Source organism: Fundulus heteroclitus, chromosome 4 (genome assembly GCF_011125445.2).
Source record: "Fundulus heteroclitus isolate FHET01 chromosome 4, MU-UCD_Fhet_4.1, whole genome shotgun sequence".
In the NCBI taxonomy this organism is placed as follows: Eukaryota; Metazoa; Chordata; class Actinopteri; order Cyprinodontiformes; family Fundulidae; genus Fundulus; species Fundulus heteroclitus.
Genome location: NC_046364.1, coordinates 27,888,544 through 27,907,906, shown reverse-complemented (window position 1 = coordinate 27,907,906; position 19,363 = coordinate 27,888,544). Strand labels below are relative to the sequence as shown.

General features: G+C 42.0%; 2 protein-coding genes across 2 annotated transcripts; one reads left to right on the top strand and one right to left on the bottom strand.

Moving 5' to 3' along the window:
* Positions 1–155: 155 nt before the first annotated feature.
* On the bottom strand, positions 156–4,536 carry pdcd7 (programmed cell death 7). Its single transcript, XM_012861664.3, has 5 exons — positions 3,481–4,536; positions 3,265–3,403; positions 2,146–2,376; positions 1,977–2,064; positions 156–820 (listed from the first exon to the last, which is right to left on the bottom strand). Exons 1-5 carry the CDS (start codon positions 4,405–4,407, stop codon positions 685–687), a joined length of 1,521 nt encoding a protein of 506 aa, XP_012717118.2. The 5' UTR covers positions 4,408–4,536; the 3' UTR covers positions 156–684.
* A 2,199-nt stretch (positions 4,537–6,735) lies between these two features.
* spg21 (SPG21 abhydrolase domain containing, maspardin) lies at positions 6,736–19,347 on the top strand. Its single transcript, XM_012861652.3, has 8 exons — positions 6,736–7,825; positions 11,134–11,295; positions 11,879–11,959; positions 15,496–15,641; positions 15,728–15,836; positions 15,935–16,042; positions 16,125–16,265; positions 18,827–19,347. Exons 1-8 carry the CDS (start codon positions 7,763–7,765, stop codon positions 18,950–18,952), a joined length of 936 nt encoding a protein of 311 aa, XP_012717106.2. The 5' UTR covers positions 6,736–7,762; the 3' UTR covers positions 18,953–19,347.
* Positions 19,348–19,363: the final 16 nt, after the last annotated feature.

Genomic DNA, 19,363 nt, shown 5'->3' with positions numbered 1-19,363 from the left:
TGTTTCATGAATTGGCGCTATATAAATAAAATTTAAATGAATTGAATAGATGTTTGTGTTACGTCTGCTCTGGTCAGCTGATAAAGCAGAGCATGACCTTAGCTAGAGGTGTGATTACTTTGTCTCTGCTCTGGTTCTCAATAAAGTGCTGGAACTTGATGGAATCACCGTCTCCTTTTATTCAAATAAGTAACTGGGGAATCAGTTATCTTCATAAAACATTAACACAATTAAAAACTCAAACTTTTAGAAATAAAATCACGTAGTACCTGTGCTATGAAAATTAAGTGGAGCTGGCTTTTAGCTCAGTGGAGCCAGCTAAACCATCACTCTCACTTTGTTACCCAACTCTCATGAATTTTTTTCCCCCTCCTTCTAATTAGTCAAAACTTTAAATTAGAAAGCCTGGATTTCCATTTTACTGTGACCTGATGAGCTAAGAAATAAAATGTGCAAAAACATTTTTTTTTATTTTCAACTTCATGGAATGACAAAATAAATAGTAAAATGAAATTATTTAACAAAATACTAAATTTGGAGTAATAAATCAAAGCCATAAAAAGGATGCACGGTAAATTAGAATCCAGATAAGACACATCATGGACTCTATAAAGCATTTCCCCCAAATGTAGAGAAAATTCTTTGTTCTTTGTCTGGTAATATGTTGAGCTGGTTGGATCTGAGTCAGAGGCTGTCAGCAGCAGCCTGCAGGGCAGAGCCCCAGGTTTGGTCTGATGGGGACTCTGGCAGGACCCAGCTCTGAGGAACGGAGGAACCATCAGGGTGATCTGCTGCAACCAGGAAGGCGTCCCAATCCCTCCTGAAAGAGAACCGCATGTATTCAACAGAAGTCCACCCAAGAGCAACAAAAAGACGGCCCAGGCCCAGCCCAGGTGCGCCTTTATCGTATCATTCTATCGTTATCATGAAAATGTTCTTATCACAATATAAGATTTGGGTATCATATTGACAATGATAAATTCCAATTAGTAATGTCTGTGTGCAGTTTAGTTTCTTTATATAACTTGTGTCCTGATAAAACATGTGGGATTTTGTTTTAATATGTTACAGTATTAAATGTTTGGAGTAACAGCCACAATGTTCCCCAAAAAGACTACAAGAAGCTGGTAATAGCCTTTTATCATCACTTTTATCATTATCACAATTGTACCACCATTCATCGTGCTAAAATTTAAAGTCCATATCTGCAATGCTGGCTGCGTGTCTGAAAGCTCACATGCGCACAGAATAAAGTCGAGGTGACTGGTGCACTGAATCTACTGCAGACTGTGGACCGGCGGTGGTTCACAGTGTGCGGCGCGGTGAGAGAGGTGATGTGTGAGGCTCATGGAAGCCACAGTTGTGGAAAACATCCAGCTAATGTGTAACTTATGTGCTCAGCTGTGTTCACGATCCTGATTTTATGTTCTGTCTCTGCATAATAAAATGGAACTCCCGCAGAAGACTGAGCCACTGTCAGGGCTGGACGATAATTCAATAACAATATATATATATATATATATATATATATATATATATATATATATATATATATATATATATATATATATATATATATATATATATATATATATATATATCGATAGACGTACATCAATGATAGAAAAAGAGGTCTATAAAAAGTTCAATAGAATAACAGCTTTCCCTGCCTTTTGCATTCTAGCCATGTAGGTTAATACTACAGTCATTACATCCTCCCAACCAATCACAAACACATATCCAGAAACCAAGCTCCGCCCCCTTCAAAGAGTTCAGAGAGAATGTGTCTTTCGTTCTTTTTAAAAAGTTTTTGTATCTAAAAATAGGTTGCTGAGCAACAATTTGTTGATAATTATCGATAAATATGATTTCTATTGTATCAATAAGCTTTTTTTCTTTATCGTCCAGCCCTAGCCACTGTTCATTTCTGCGTAGATGAACCAAACCAGAATATCTTAAATAGGGCCAGGACAAACCTGATCCGAATCAGCGCCTGCAGGGAGTGTTCTGCTTGGCTGTAGTACTCGGTGAAGGGCTGCAGGACACCGTCAGCTGGAAGCTCATCTGCAAAACAAAGCCAGAGGCAGATGAAGACGCAGAGCAGTCCTGGGAGGAATCTTGCGGTCTTATCGGACAAACGGATACCTCCAAACAGCATGGAGTTGGCACTGCGTTTCCTCTCCAGCTGTCGCGCTCTCTCCTTCTTGGCACGTCTCTCCTGCTCCTTCCTCCTCTCCTCCTGCTGCTCTCCTTCCAGCATCACCATCAGAGCCTTCTCCTCTGCCGAGTAAAGCTCCGTCCTTCTCTTCACCACGCTTCTCAGCTGCTCCAGCTGGCTGCTGAACACCTCATCGCACTGCAGCTCAGTGGTGATGCCTTTTAAACCCCACATGCAACGGAGCAGAGTTACATTTTAAGCCACTATTAGCCAGACACTATTTCAGACTGGAACATCTGAAACGGGGCTCTAAGGGAGCCGGCACTTTTGAATTTTAACCCTCAGCCCACTGGGTCTATTTTCCAGCGTACGCCGCGTTTTCGTATTTTGTAACATTTTTGTATTGCTTGTATCTAATAATATGCTTTACACATTATTTTAAGTATGTCATCGTTGTGATTTCTATGCTTGGTGCCCTGCGCCCAGAGCATGATGCATGTGAGCGGAGCTCCGGTTCTGAGTAAGATCATCTTTGCTAAAGTGACACGGCTTTGTTGAGGCCAGGATACTGAGGAGAAATATATTTTTCAGAGCAAACCGTAGGAGTGATAAGCTTAGTGAAGTCTGGAGTTATCGCTGTAAGTTTTATACAGTAAAACTACCGATCTAGGTAGTAGAGCTGTTCATAGTTTGTGTTTTTGGTTTCTGTGATACGTTAAATGCATTGAACCACATGCACTTTATTTTCCTGTTAATATATCAGTGTTCAATAAAATGAATATTTTATTGAACATTTGGCTGCTTTTGGTGATTGAATGACCATAAATATCGATGTTGGAGTCAAATCAAATCAAAATCAGTTATATTGAGAATCATATCGAATCGGCTCATCCTAGACGATACCCAGCCCTACTAGATATATCTATATAAAAGCATTACCCGTGTTTCTGTCCCATATTTATATGACATTAAGGCCGGGCATCTTTCTTTCCACTTAAAACACTGGCCTGAAAGAATATTTGAGTTTTGTTTTTTTTCCAGAGCCGAATGGAGCTGCTGAGTTGAGAAGATGACTCGCAGGAACACGCCATGTGCCTTGACCTCACCTTTCCTGGATGCCACCTCCTTCCTGAGCTTGCGCAGTTTCTCCAGAGATCTCATGACGTCCTGCATCCTCTTCACGTCCGCTTGCTTTTTCCTCACCTCGCACAGGACGGCGTCTGCCGACAGCTTCAGCTCCTGCTCCTGAAAGACAGACAGGCGGAGGACATCCTCATCACCTCCACCATCCTTCAAGGACTGAGGGGATCCGACATTATTACCTTCTTCCTCTCTTCTACTTGCTGGATCTGTCTCATCCTCCATTTATCTATGGAGGCCTCTTTCTCAGAGCTGAGCTCTTCCGCCAGTTCCTTCTCCATCTGAAGTTCCTTCTTGGCCCTCAGGCGCCGGGCCCTTCTCTTGGCGATGCGGGCCACTTTAACTTTCAGTGCATCTAAACTCTGGGAGTCGGTGAGCTTGTCGACACCGGCCTGCAGTTCTTTCTTCACCTGCAGAGCCGTCAGATAGGACTCGGACCAGCCGCTGTCAGCGTGCAGATCGTGCTGGAGAGTGCGGCAGAGCTCCTGCAGCCGTGAAAGCAGCCGAGCTGCGCCGTACAGGGCCTCTCTGAAGGCGGGGACGGAGCCGAGGCTGGAGCGCTGCAGCGGGCCGCTGGCTGTTCTGCCTCTGCTCTGTAAGAACCGAGCCAGCCACTGGCGGTCCTGCCGCCTCTGCAGCCCCTCCTCGTCCTCTGCTGGTGCTGCCGTCTCCCACCTGCTGTCCCGGTCCTGTAGGGGACAAGGTGACCCCCCGCAGGAGAGCTCTCCATCCCGGTAGTCCTCCCGCTGTCTGAATCCGCAGTATGTCCGGGGAGGAGCGGTCCCAAACTGCTGGGGGGGCCCCTGAAACGTCGGGGGTCCAGAGCTACGGAACCCGTTTCCAGGGTCAGGAAGCGCAATTCCCGGGAAGTGACTCGGAGGAGGGCTACCGAAAGGAGGCGGGGGAACAGAGGGGTTGAATCCATAGGGAAGGGGGAAGTGGGAACCCCCGAAAGCTGCTCCTCCTCCTGGAGCAGGGAAGTTAGCCGATGGAGGAATCCATGGGGGAGCGGCGTGGTTCGGCTGCTCTGAGGCGGGCTGATGTATCCCTCCACCGAAGACGTGATGATGAACAGCATCTGGCTGACCGCGCTGATAAGAACCCTCCATGCTGCCGCTACCGGTTCACATCAGATAATCACGAGCATGAATCCACTACCCGCTGCCTCTTCATGCCGCCATGTTTGGTCGCTTCTTCTGTTGTTTAGTGGCGACTGACCAACCAGCTACTGGCGCGTTTACCGCCACCAACTGGACTGGGGTAAGGGTGGACTGGCAGAAAAAAAACGTTTATTCAAGCCACTGCTTTGAAAAATACTACTAATAAATTATATATATATATATATATATATATATATATATATATATATATATATATATATATATATATATATATATATATATATATATATATATATATATATAATAATTAGTTGGTCAGCTAGTAGTGGTAGCTTTAAAAAAGTTACCACAACTATCTATAGAAAGTTTACTAAGGCTGATGGTACATGCAGTCCAATCTTTATTGTGTTAAATTTCGATTTCTTTATAAGCAGAGGGCTCCCTAAAGGCAAGACACATTTATTCACAAGTGCTTTTCAGTAATAAGACAACTCAAAGTGCTGTACAACACAGAAAACAAACAGAGGAAAGAAAAGAATTACAGAGACTGGGGAAAACTTTACAGAGAAAATCACATTGCATAGTAGCAGCAGGTCAGATACAGTATAAGTTGCAATACCCACCTCCACATTAACATTTGAAGGCAACTCTAAACAAACAGGTGTTTAACCTCTGGTTCTAGGTATGCAGCATTTGAATTGAGCCAGAAGACCTTAGTGGTCTGGAGGGTTGATACACTGGCAACAGGTCTGTAATGTATTTAGGTGCTTAGCCATTCAGTGATTTATTGACTAACATAAGTATTTTAAAGTCTATTCTCTGAGATACTGAAAGCCAGTGTGACTTTAGAACTAGAGTGATGTGCTCTACTTTCTTAGTCTTAGTGAGGACACGGGCAGCAGCGTTCTGGATCAACTGCAGCTGTCTGATCGGCTTTTTTAGCAAACCGTTGCAGTAATTGATTCAACTAATGATAAACACATGGATTAGTTAAAGGGATGGTAAATGCAGAGAACAAGTTTCATTGGAATGTATCTTGCAATGACAATACAGATGATTATTATTATTTTAAATCACCCATATAGTACATGCTCTCTTAGCATTCCCTACATGTTTGCAATCCTTCTCTAGATCCACAGAATTTATGTAGCCCAGAGAAATAAACTTCCATGATATTCTCAGCAATACCACAAGGGTAAAGATACCACTTTGCCCTTCCTGAATCCAGGGATCTACAATCAGTCAGTCTTCTCACCAAAACCGCTGAGTAAACTTTCCAAACAACCCTACAAATAAGTTGACAATGTAAAAAATATATTTCTTAAATTGTATTTTAGTCAGAAACCATGACAATAATAAGATTGTGACAACAGCTAAATAATTAGCATATAGCTATCACAGTAAATCTTACATGGATGAATATATTTAAGGAATCATATTAGTTGCTTCATCCAGTTTATCAGCACAAATTATTAAGGAAATAAATAGACAAGATATAATATTCAATATTTATTATCTTCTTTAAAAAATTGCAGATAATAGATTTTCAAATCAGCTTCATCTATATTCTTGCTCATGTTGGCATTGATGCATTGATACAAAGTAATGGGTAGTTAATGAAACAGCAGCTTTTAGGCAAACGATGTGCCCTGGACAGTTTCTCTAAAAAAGGGAAACATTCTTGTTTAATCTCAGAAAATAATATACTGGATTAAACAATATTTAACAATTAGCAAGTAAACAGCCAACTGGATTGTGGACATATTGAAATCAGTCTTTAAAACATGAACTGATAATGCCAAGTTCCCTAAGGGCTGTCTGATCCTTGTATGCTCAAAGCATTAGCTGTCTCCGCATTCTTGCCCCTAAATCGAGCTCGTTTTCACTGCGGTTGGACTCTACAATGGTTGCCGCTTTTCACAGTTCCAGTTCCTGTTTGTGGTGTTTAATCATTAACAGCATCTCAAGTAGCCATAGTGGGAAGGTGTCTGGTTCTATTGGCTTCTTGTGGCCATGACCTTTAGCGTGCACTGGGCAGCAAAGAGTGAGAGTTAGCTCCTCAAAGTTTGAGGTTGTGGTTCCTAACCAGGAAAAATGTGGATTGCCCACTCTGTGTTAGAGGTCAGTCTAGCGGAGGAGTTTGTTCAGGAGTGATGAATCAAGAGCTGGACAGACAATTTGGGGCTTTGCCTGCAGAAATGCAGGCACTGATTTATGTTTTTCAAATGCTGCAGAGTGCAGAGTGGATGCTTTTACCAAAATAAACAGGATGAAAATGTATTTGACTTAAATCGCCTTTCTCCAAGGCTAAGAAAAAAAGGAAAACATTATTCTAACCGAACCAGGGCAGCAGAGGGCGGTATAACCCCATGAAATGCAACACTCTACTCCACAGGTCAAACAACAAAACCCAAAAATCACAAAATACAGTTTGAAATACTTTCCCTTTTATTTAACAGGCGTACAGACAGAGCTTTAATTACTCGAAATAAAGCTGGACAGAGTAATGCAAATTAATAACACGCCATCACAGAAAAAAGTGTGTTGCATTCGTTGACAACAGGAAAACTCAGTTCTTAAAATGAAAAAAGAAAGAAAGAAATCAGGAAAGTATTTTTTTTTGTCGAAATTGGTTTTTAAATTGAACCCATTTGTTTTGCAGCTTTTCAAGGTGGTGTTCGCTGTGAATCGGCGTTTAAACAAAGCAGCAGAATTTCTAACACCACGATTAGTTGATTTAAGAAACAAATAAATAACCATTGTTTATTGTTTTTGTTTGTCTGTTTTTGTGATGTATATGTCCATGAAGGGTTCTATTTGAAATGATATGTTACTTGCTTTTAATAGTTAACAAAAATACTAAACGTGTGTTATATTTTCTCTTGCATATTTACCCGTTTGTCATCTTTTAACTGAACTGTAAAACAGCTGATAACGTTCTGCATTAAAGCAGCAAAACAGCGAAGAGAATATTCCCCTTTTGTCAATAAATGTAAGCCTTTGCCATTTGGTCCATCGCCTAACACTGTGCTTTCCGACTTCCTGCTGTCTCCAAACGCATTCGTTTGCGTGAGTCGCCGTCGACGCTTTGCGGAAGTGTGTGAAAAAGAGTCATGAGACCAGGCAGGAGCTAGAGAAAATGCTACCGTGACATGGATGAAGACTCCCGGACACCGTGATTCGCTCCACTCGCAGCAGCAGCGGCCTGACGTGGGGACTCTGAGCCGGAGTAAGCAGCTAGCACGGCGGGGTTCGTTCGGCTGACCGTCCGGAGGAGAGGGAGCGCTTTCCGAGCTGATTCGGGGCCGTCTGTATGTGACGGCTCAGCCCAGTCTGCCCTCAGATGGAGGAGATCAAAGTGTCTCCTGACTACAACTGGTTCAGAAGCACGGTGCCCCTGAAGAGAGTAAGTACACCCAGCAAACGATGTTTGCCCTGTGGCGTTCAGGGTTCCGATCCACCCGGAGGCAGCACAGAAAGGAGGATGAGGTGCTGCTCATCACCGGGATCTTTGTCATGAAGCATAACTGGATGTGTTCATGTGTCCGGGGAGGGGAGGGGGGGGCAAAGGCATGCAACCATCAGATCGTGCTGCAAAAGTGTTTTTAAAAAAAGGTTTGAGGAACTGAAAGTGTTTGAGCATGTTGACTGGAGCTCCAGATGTTTGAACAAAACTACTCCAGTCAATGGAGATCCCAGCTATCACCGCTGACAGCATGGTCCACATTCATCCGCAGATCCTCAGAGGTCCATGGGGGGGGGCCCTCACAGAGAGGGCCTGTAGGTATTTTAAAGGTACAGCGGGCCTGTTGCAGATGGTTGTGTTCTAATAGCTGCTGCATGCTGTCAGGAAATGATGCTTACCACACATTTAGCTCATCACTTTATTTCTGTCCATCATCACGAGGCCCTTCCCTGCTCTCCATGAGCCATAGGATCTCCATTAGCAAGATTCATTTCAGGAATGGGCGTCAGTAGTACTGAAAGTCCTTTGGAGTGGACTTTGACTGGCCAAAAAACACGAGGAGAACGGATCCCCGCATCAGTCTTTAATAAACCATCGGCAGACAGAGTTTTAATGCACAGCAACTAAAATATCACAGGGCCTACCAAACGCTGCATTGGAGCAGTTCTTTGCAGTTGTGGTGTTGCACACACTGACACTGTCATGCTGATCGCGGTTCAATATGTTGTAGAGCTCTAAGTCGTCAGGATATTACCTGTGATGAGATACTAAGTGGGTGCTTTGTATCAGCACACATGCCAGTTACTTTGGGTTGGGTCAACATGCCTGGATACGTCCACGATTGAATACTAAGCAGCTGTGACGTCACATTGAAGACTCTGGTTTTCCTGCTACGGGGAAGGGGGGCCATTGCTGATTGTCTTATAGCCAGGTAAAGTTAATGAGCAGCGAGGGAGGTGTTTCCCTCCTAAATGGTGGCCCAAAATGTCAAAACGGCCCTCTTGTCAGCACCGTCTCAGGGCGATGAACTATGTGCTTCTGTGTTTTTAGATGCAAGCATCAGGTCTTCGCTGTCCTCAGCTTCGGAGGCTTGGTGTGTCAGGTCAGACCTGGGGCCACCAGCAGTGCTGTACCTGGATGTTTGCTTGCATAAGTCTTGGGGAGTTAAACCTTCAATGGATTAAAACTTTCACATTTCTGACATGTTTACTGTGTTGGGGAAAGAACGCAAGTTAATGCTTTGCTTTCTCTCTGTGAACCGGCGGGATGTGAACATTCACCCAGCTGCTAATCTAACACGATAAACCTAAATTCCTGGATTGACTATAGTCTTTACAACTATCCATCTTTTTCAACTGATCTGCCAGTCGAAATAAAGCCAAACTTCAAAGCCGACTGTTCTTTGTCCCTTCTTGGATTAAATCCTGCCAGACGTTCTGCTCAGAGTCAAAGGAAAATGGTCCGAAGCAGCTCAGACGCTAAGTCATTCTTTCCAAAGAGCTGCTATGCAAATCGGGCTGTGCTGGGAATGGACTTTGGCTGGACCGCTATCCCGCTGCTCCTGCTGGTTTCAACACAGCCGCTGCTTCTGTGGCTTTGCGCTCCACCGCCGGAGACACCGTCACTGTTTACTAATTAGCGGCTCATTCAGTCTGCCTGTTCTGGATTCCTCGCTCTCTCGCTGGCGTTCGACTCAGATGTGAGGCTTTCTGTTGAGCGCTGGTGTGCGTCAGAGGTTTATCAGGGGTAGGTTGTTTGCTAATCAAATAATCTATTGCTTGGTGCCCTGCGCAAGGACTGAAGGGGTTTGTCCCGCAGCACACGTTCATCAGCTCTGAAGTCTAGTCAGCCGTAGTCACATGATTACACTCAGACTGGGCCTGCAGATCACAGGGTGATCACTATCACATGGTGCATCTAAGCTGTGAGTGAGGCCGGCTGTTTACCGGAAAATCTGAAGGAAAACAGCATATCAAGGCTGAAGGTGTTTTTTTTCTGTATATTGTGAGGAAATATTGTGCTCAAAGTCTTGAAAGAAAGCTTCTGACTGGCACCTACTGAATGTGCTTTTAGATCAGAGCTCCTCAATACGCATGCAGCAGTTACAAATGACTGTCTCCTTTCTGGTTGTACATGTTGGTCCATCAGGCTCACTGACTCGGTGCTGAACCAAAGGTCTGGCTTACAACTCTTTCACCTGAGCAGTGGGAGAGGCGTGTGGGACGAAGCGCTGCCTTCATGCAGGCTTTTCAGATCCATTCAGTGTTTATACACAAGTAAAGTTGTCACACACCATCGTCAGCATGCTCATCACGTTGTCTGAGCTTTAGGATCTTAGTCATTTATATTGATGGCAGGTGTGGGCATGAAGGGAGGTGGTGGAGCGTGTGAACAGCATGAAGTTTCTGGGTATTCACATCTCCACCGACCTCTCCTGGATTGTGAACACCTCCCATCTGGTAAAGAAGGCCCAACAACGGCTCTTCTTCCTCAGGAAACTGAAACACACTGAACTTTCTACTCAGCTCCAAATAAACTTTTAGAGAGCCACAATTGAAAGTATTAGTGTGGAGCTCCACGGCGCAGGAGAGGAACGATTTAGCACGGGTGGTGAGGACAGCTCAGGGGATTGTGGGATGCCATCTACAAAATCAAGACATGGTTTATGCTACAGAAAAGTGGTCAGACAAATCCCCCCCCCCCCCCCCAAATAGTAAACTGTCCAAGCATTACTGCCATGGTAACCGCCTTTTGCATGTACCTCGCAGTTTAGCTTCACTCTATTTGCCCAAATACACACCATTCACATCACTCGAAACGCATCGTTAGCATCACTGACCTGACCAGGGGCCCGATCACGCCTTTACATAGGGATAGTAAATCACTTGCTCCACTCACCTTGTTCATGTTCGGTGTGAACACACCTTAAGACAGACCGCTACAGGGGATCCTTCCTACCTGCAGCCATCAGCATCTACAACTCGGTGAAGAAACCCCAAGGAGTTACACCAGCATTTAACTTCCCTTTGGGATTAACAAAGTATTTTTGGATTGGCTTGAACTGACGGCGTTACTCTACAATTAATTTTATTATCAAAAAGTGTTTGACTTATGAGTTTTATTATTTCTAAGTGTATTTAATAAAGATTTCCTCTTTCTGTTGAAGCCTTACAATTTTTAACATGGTGTCCTTAGCTTTGAAAACAAATGGACCATCAAGTTATCTTACAGATGTTTGTTTTTCCCAGATTATTGTTGACGATGATGACAGCAAGGTGTGGTCTCTGTATGATGCTGGCCCAAAGAGTATCAGGTGTCCAATCATCTTCCTTCCCCCAGTCAGTGGGACTGCAGAGGTGTTCTTCCAGCAGGTGCTGGCCCTGACTGGCTGGGGTTACAGGGTCATCTCGGTGAGTTTACTGCAGCACAAACACTGTTGATGTTCACTGACATCCACAAGAAGGGAATCACTTCTGCTTCACACATTTCTCCCCACTGACATTCTTAATGCTCAATTATTTGTTTTGACATTTTATAGAAATACCTATAAAAACATCAACATTTCACAATTGTATATTTTAGACATTTAGTTTATGATGAGAAAAATACACTTCACAGCTGAAATCTAAGGGCTCTGTATAAAAAGATATATAACCTCTGTTTGTCCTACAGCTGATGGGAAGTCAGACAGCAGCTGCAAGCATATATCTGATGACCTGCAGGGGTTACATGGTTCATACTTAACAAACCGCTCAGAAATGTATTTTCGGCCCAAGATCATTGAATGCTTTTTAAAATCTACCACTTAACAAACAGGGAGCCCATGCAGTGAAAAGCCTATTCCTATTCTAGACTGAGCTATTGTTAGTCTTCCAGCCATTCCTGATGCTTAACATTTTGTTTTTGTATCAAATCTGAATTTATTAATTAGTGATCAGAAATGTTGTTTGTTTGCTTTCTCCCTTGTTTAATCTGATGTGGTTCCTCTCTTAGCTGCAGTATCCCGTTTACTGGGACCTCTTGGAGTTCTGCGATGGATTCCGGAAGCTTCTGGATCACCTTCAGCTGGATAAGGTCTGACATTATCCTTACAGATCCCTCAAGGCCCATTTATGCTCTCTTACGCACGTAAATAAGTTATTTGGGTTGGGTTCTAACGACGCGCATCACTGGCATCATGCTTTCAATGCATTTATTAAAGCTGCAGTAGGTAACTTGTATGAAATGTTTTTACACATTTTTTAGAACTGTCACTGTTCTGACAGTAGAATATGAGACAGATAATTCAGTTAAATTTACAATTTTATGTATATAGTGGCAGTTCACAACACATGTCATCTCAAGGTACTTTACAATGTCATATTCAATCAAACCATACAGGTTGGTCAAAAAGTTTCCTAAGGAAACCCAGTAGATTGCATCAAGTCTCTCCAAGCAGCATTCACTCCTGAAAGAGCGTAGAGCCACAGTGGACAGTCGTCTGCATTGTCCATGGCTTTGCAGCAATCCCTCATACTGAGCATGCATGAAGCGACAGTGGAGAGGAAAACTCCCCTTTAACAGGGAGGAAAACCTCCAGCAGAACCAGGCTCAGTGTCAGCGGACATCTGCCTCGGCTGACTGGGGGTTAGAGAAGACAGAGCAGAAACACAAAAAGCAAAGAAGCGCACATTGATCCAGAAATCTTTACATGGTAATAGCAGATGATTTACCTCCCCTGGATGATATCACAGCTAACAGAACGCCAGACCAGGTGTACCTATTATGAAGAGAAATCATAACTACAGAGATAGCTCAGGGTAACCTTGGCCACTGTAACTATAAGCTTTGTCAAAGAAGAAAGTTTTAGCATAGTCTTAAAAGTAGACAGGGTGTCTGCCTCATGGACCAAAACTGGAAGTTGGTTCCACAATAGAGGACTCTTCTGTCTTGTCAGAATTTAAAAGCAGGAAATTTAAAGCCATCCAGGTTATGATGTCATCAAGACATGACTGTAGTGAAAGTAATTGATTGGATTTGTCAGGATTTGTGGATAAACTTATCTGAGTGTCATCAGGATAACAGTGAAAATTAATCCCATGCTGTCTGACAATTTTACCTATCGGAAGTATTGATATATATAGATAGATAGATAGATAGATAGATAGATAGATAGATAGATAGATAGATAGATAGATAGATAGATAGATAGATAGATAGAGAGAATAAATAAATAAGAGGATTGAACCCTGTGGTACTCCACAAGTAAACCTGGAGTTTTAAGAACATTTACTATTACCATGAATAAACTGGAATTTGACAGAGAAGTTTCAAACCAGCTTAATACTTTCCCCTTAATCCCTACAGTATGTTCAAGTCTTTCTAGGAGAATATTATGATCAACTGTATCAAATGCAGCACTGAGATCTAACAGGTGAACTACAGACACAAGTCTATTATCTGAGGCCATGACAATATCATTAGTGACCTTCACTAGAGCTGTTTCAGTGCTATGATGAGCTCTGAAGCCTGACTGAAACTCTCCAAATAGGTCATTACTAGGCCTGCTGCGATAATCAATAAATCAGTTAATCACACGATACATTTTAATCCCATGATTAATTAAAATAAGCAGGATAATTTGCGTAGTCATCATTGCTTATTTCCCCTTGTGTTTCTGTCTACTCTTTCTGAGACGGTATAGCAAAAAGGTTTCAGTACGGTGCATCAGTGTCTGCTCACCCCTCCCTTCTTGTTTCCTCAGTGTAGGAGGAGTTAATTCTTGCCAGGGTTTCCCACAGAAAATGGGAGAATCATGGTGGTAGTGGTCTGATGGCTCACGTGAGGAGAATTGAGCGATGCGTGCGTCAAGCTAATAATAGCTTAGTTAGAAAGCAGGTTAGTTGACCGGGAGGTTTTATTCCTGATGGAAAATTTACTGATAGTTTTACGTTTTCTCAAACATTGAGGTATTTAAAATAAACAAACCATGCTCAGTCTGGCGGGGGGGGGGAGTAAAGACTGGAGGCCAGCGGGGCTTATAATACAGTGGGGGAAACCCAGCTTGTCTCAAAGTTAACATGAGAGCCTCGTGACGGAGAGCTAGAGAAATGGTAGTTTGAAAAGAAACTAAATTGGTGTCAAAGCCAATCACGACTGCTGTAGGGTGGGAGTTATTTGGATTTAAACCAAACAACGCCGCCTCCAATTTGTCCGAGCCCATAGGTCAAGAGGATATGCTTGCATTATTATGCCATTATCATATTAGTTGAAAAGGATCTCCAAATGACCATAATATGATTTATGGTAATAAGTTTTAGAAATAGTTATTTTCCAGCAAAATTTGTTATCATGACAGCTCTTCTCATTACTTTGTAAATGTTCACATAGTTGATTAGCAACTACTTTCTCAAGAATTTTAGATAGGAAAAGAAGATTAGCTATAAATCTGTAATTTATTAAGTCATCTTGATCAAGAGAGGTTTCTTAAGTAAAGGTTTAATAACAGCTACTTTAAAAGCCTGTGGTACATATCCATTTACTAAGGATAGATTAATTATGTCTAAAATGGGGGCATTAATCAAAAGGAATACTTCCTTAAATAACGTGATTGGGATTGGGTTTAGATGAAGTTAAAATTTTAGATAACTCAGAAAGCTCTTCTGTGTCTAAACAGTTCTAAACACCAATCAGGTTTTAAAGATACCTCCAACGCTGCCTCACTTACTGAGGACGAGGTAATCATGTTTGGGAGGATGCCAATGATTTTATTTTTAATAGAATCAATTTTATTTACGAAGAATCCCATAAAGTCATTACTTTATGTACTTAAGAGAAACCTGCACTTATTTCTATTCTCCTCTATTAATGATGAAAAATATGGTGCTCTAACTCGGTGAAGGGTCTTTTTATGAAACAGTAGACAGTAGACTCTTTTTTGGTAAAAATAAATAAATCAAGCTCACTGTTGTGCTACAGACAGTGAGCCGGCCAAGACAATTTGTCCGCATAGACACATTTCTCTCTCTCTCTCCGTCTTTCCAGCTGCTTTGACAGCAACAGTGCGATGTAGCTGTGGGGTGTGGAGTACGCAGAGGGCAGGTAGTGTTTACGGCAGTGCTATTTTCAATAGGTCCTGTAGGGGGAGCACTACTCTAAAAATTACTTCATGCTGCATTAAGTTACCATTGTTTTTCGAGGATGTAACCACTATAAGGCAGGTCTGGGTTGGCTGCTGAATCCAGTTAAAAATGGTCAACATTTTCCCAAAAAAAACATAAATATAGGCCCGACAGTAGACAGAGATGGTCTGTGCAGCCATTAAATACATCATGGCATGGTAATAGAGAACTTTTGTCTATTTTTGTCCTCATCTTCTTCTCCTTTCACTGATCGCACATGAGCTATTGTGCACCACACTGATCCTTTGATTATGGGCGGTATTGCACCATTTTCTCATGTTACGCGTCTTGAAGCTCCATAACGGTGGACCGCACGTAACCCAAAATAAACCTAAAGAGACAGACAGAAGAATCCATCTGTATGCTCTGCGTTTATAATGTTGTGCATAGATAATGTTGTGCATAGTGTTATAAATTGTATTAATAACACCCATCCTGTGACACATGCAGGTCCACCTGTTCGGTGCCTCTTTGGGAGGGTTCTTGGCTCAGAAGTTTGCAGAGTACACTCACAAGTCTCCCAGAGTGCACTCTTTAATCCTGTGTAACTCGTTCAGTGACACGTCCATTTTTCACCAGACATGGACTGCAAACAGGTGCTTTTCACTGCCATGATGATTTATTTTTGGGGTCGCTTTTCTTTTTTTTTTATTATTGATGCTGCTTCTGTGTTGCTGCCCAGTTTCTGGCTGATGCCTGCATTCTTACTGAAGAAGATCGTCCTGGGAAACTTTGCTAAAGGACCTGTGGACCCTAAGATGGCAGATGCAATTGACTTTATGGTAGACAGGGTATGTAACTATGGGTGTCAATCAGCTTTAAGAAGAACATTAACAGCACAGGAATGTGTTAATTCATTAACATCAGTCTTTGTGTTTTCCTTCTGCAGCTGGAGACTCTAAGCCAAAGCGAGCTCGCTTCGAGGCTAACACTTAACTGTCAGAACTCCTACGTTGAGCCTCACAAAATAAAAGATGTTGCTGTGACCATCATAGATGTAAGTTGTTTATCATCGGTATTTGATTCTGTTCAATCTGCGTTGCATGCACATCTAACAGAGTTCTGTTGTTAATGTTGAGGTGTTTGATCAGAGTGCCCTCTCGCTTGAGGCCAAGGAAGAGATGTATAAACTGTTTCCCAATGCTAGAAGAGCACATCTGAAAACAGGAGGAAACTTCCCATATCTGTGCAGGAGCGCTGAGGTCAACCTCTACATACAGGTTTGTACTGTTTTTTGTTTTTCATTTCTTTCACAAAATTTTAAATCCTAACCTACAGTATTTGCGTTACGTCTAAATGTAGGCGTACTGCAAAGATCAGAAGGCTATATAACAAAAATGACAGAGAGTCAACAGCTTCTTCTTCAGGTGCTTCTAAAAAGCAGAGATGGAAAAAGGGCTAAAAAAAATAAAAAGCTTTGATCCCGCTCTGCAGAGGGAATCTCTGAATCTCTCACCCCCCAAAAAGTCAAGCAATGAAATCTATCTGAAAAGCTAAAAAACATAAAAAAAACAGAAAGCCTCTCTCCTAACAGTGCTCTAAGCATGTATATGTGAGTAACAACATGATTAACATATAAGGAGGGATTTAATACCCAAATTATACTGTGAAGGAAAGAAGCAGAGTCTCTAAGGTGAGGAGAGAGCGACTGGTGTTCTGTTACACTGCAGGCCCTAAATGGACTTCACTGATGAAGTCAAGACCAAGGCCAAGCCCAGATCTTTAGAATTAGACTAATATTTTGGGACCCAGTTTTTTTTTTTTTTTTTCTAAAAGAAATTCATTCCTGAACCAAAACTACTTCTAGGTATTAAATAATCATTATAATAAACCAATAAGGATATTTGTAACCTGGTGCAACATTTGTAATGACTCAAGGGTCAGGGGGGAGTTTTCCTGTTCTTTTATTGTTTGCATGCCTGGTTGCTTTAACCTCTCAGTAATTTGTGCATCTACAATGTCTAGCACGCAGTAGAACTCTTCTATGTAAAACCTCAGAGCTGATTCAGATATAAACTGGGTAGCTTCAATCCTTTTGTACTCGCTGGTTTTTAAAGCAGCATGAAAGTTAACATATGGTTTTATTTAGTCTTGTAATGTTTTTATTTTTTATGTTTTAAACTTTGAATTGTTGTTGTAATGTGTCATTTTTGTTTGCAGCACTTTAACCAACAGCAATTGTTTTTAAAAGTGCTGTAAATAAATTAACTTTGATTACAAAACAATTATCTTCCATATCTGGGAAAGTCCACTGACACGGGATAGCCTACTTGTGGGTCATTCACAATCTTCAGTAATGGAATGCATCAAACCCTGTCTACTATGTAGAAAACGTACCTAAAAAATTAAATTAATAAATGGATAACCTATATCATTCCTATATCATTTGTGACGTCTGTGGACTAGTTGTGTAACGTCACCTTGCAATAAATGCACAACTCACAAAGTAACCACTGTATTTTGGAACTTCAGTCGTTAGCTAAGCAGTTTTTCAGAGCGGTTATGTGTTGTTGAAACTGATCTTAATGATTTTATATGGGACCTTTTTCAACATGTAGGAAGTGGTGGTGGGGACAGCGTTCTGGCTCGCGCTGTCTGGAACAGCAGCTGTAAAAAACAACCAGAGCAGATGCACAAAACGTGGGGATTAGGCTGCTCTCTGGAACGGGGCCGAAAAGGCTGGAAATTGTGAACAACCCCTTACATTTTCATTTCTTCATCAGTTGATTAAAACTCCCCCCAATGAACACAGGTTTAGCAACGAGTTGCTCTTTAGGTCCCTTGGGAGTCAGCTTCCCTCATGTTTTTTTGGTCGCTATGAATCTGGGGGGACATGTCCATTCAGTTTGATTGATTTTTTTCTTGATGTGTATTTGCAGCGGAGATCAAAGAGAGTTAGTATTTGAAAAATGTATCGGGTCTCAAAACAGCCACAACTAAACTTCTGGCTAAGTCTCGAGGCCAAGACAGGTCTGGAGACCTCCATTCCTGATGGACTTACTTTCCACTCTGTCTTCCACCGTCTTCTTGGATCCAGGTTGCAGGAAGTTTCAGTTTGCCCTGGAATGAGCCACGACTCCCCAACATGGGTGGCCTCTCGCGTCCGTAGACTCCCTCTCTCTCTTCTCAGGTGGAATTAAGAAACCTGGATGTGGGGAGCCTCTGCAGCAGACAGAGAGCTGACCTCTGACCTTGTGCCTCCTTTTCACAGCTGTATTTTGTGCATTTTTTTTTGTGAATCTTGCGTTTCAGCATTGAAACTTCCAGCAGAAAGCTGAAAAAAATGTCCATACGTTGGAATTCATAACAGGAATGTACGATTGCAATGACAATTAAAGATTTCTTTCTCTCTTCTTTCTTTCTCTATCTGATCTACTGTTGTGCCAAACAGGGAAATGACAATTGTAAAAAAAAAACAAGAAAAATAATTATATGTAATTAATTGCTGAATTGTCCACTACTTATTGGTTTAACTCTAATTAAGAAAGTTAAAATTTAGTTATATTGTAATTAATCATATATATTTTTGCTCTTAACCAGAAAGAGCCCTGTGCCTTCAAAAAAAATAGTTTTTCTTTGTTTTGGTATAGACCTTGAAATGTTAGTATCGTGACAACCCTCATATGATGATATTGTGAATTTTTTTTTTCCAGAAGTGACGACAGGAGCGCTACTTTAAACCATCTCTGTTTTGCTGCAGAAAGAAATTGCTTCTGAAAACTGTCTTTTTGGTGTGATGTAAATGTTAGCCAGTGACAGTTTGCTTTGCGGTGTGTTTCAGATTCACCTGCGTCAGTTTCATGGAACCAGGTACGCTGCCATAGATCCTGCCATGGTGAGCGCAGAGGAGCTGGAAGTGCAGCGGAGCCACCTGAGTTATAACCAGGAAGCTGAAGACAGCCAATGAGCCGACGTTTACCTGCAGTCTGGCTCTGAACTCTTTGACCCCTGAGCCCATTTCACACGAGGATCCAGGGATTTTTCCGCTGGAGCCTAACAGTCAATCGGCAACTCAACTGAGAATGTTTTTATTTGTCAGATGAAGCAATATTTTCATAATGATGTGTGGTACATAACTGCTGCTTTGCTTTAAAACATACAACACTTTGCCTTATGTGGAATAATTATTGCACTCATTAACTGCCTGAATTGTGTTTTCGTGTCTGTTTAAAGGATAAATTGCTGTAAACTGTGCCAGCTGGTTATACAAAGACACGCTGTACATCTGAAGATTTGTTTAATTTACCAGTATGAATTTTGGGGGAGGGGGGGGATTTTTGGAATACACTTTTTGATTTCATACTTTGTTGCCTTTTTT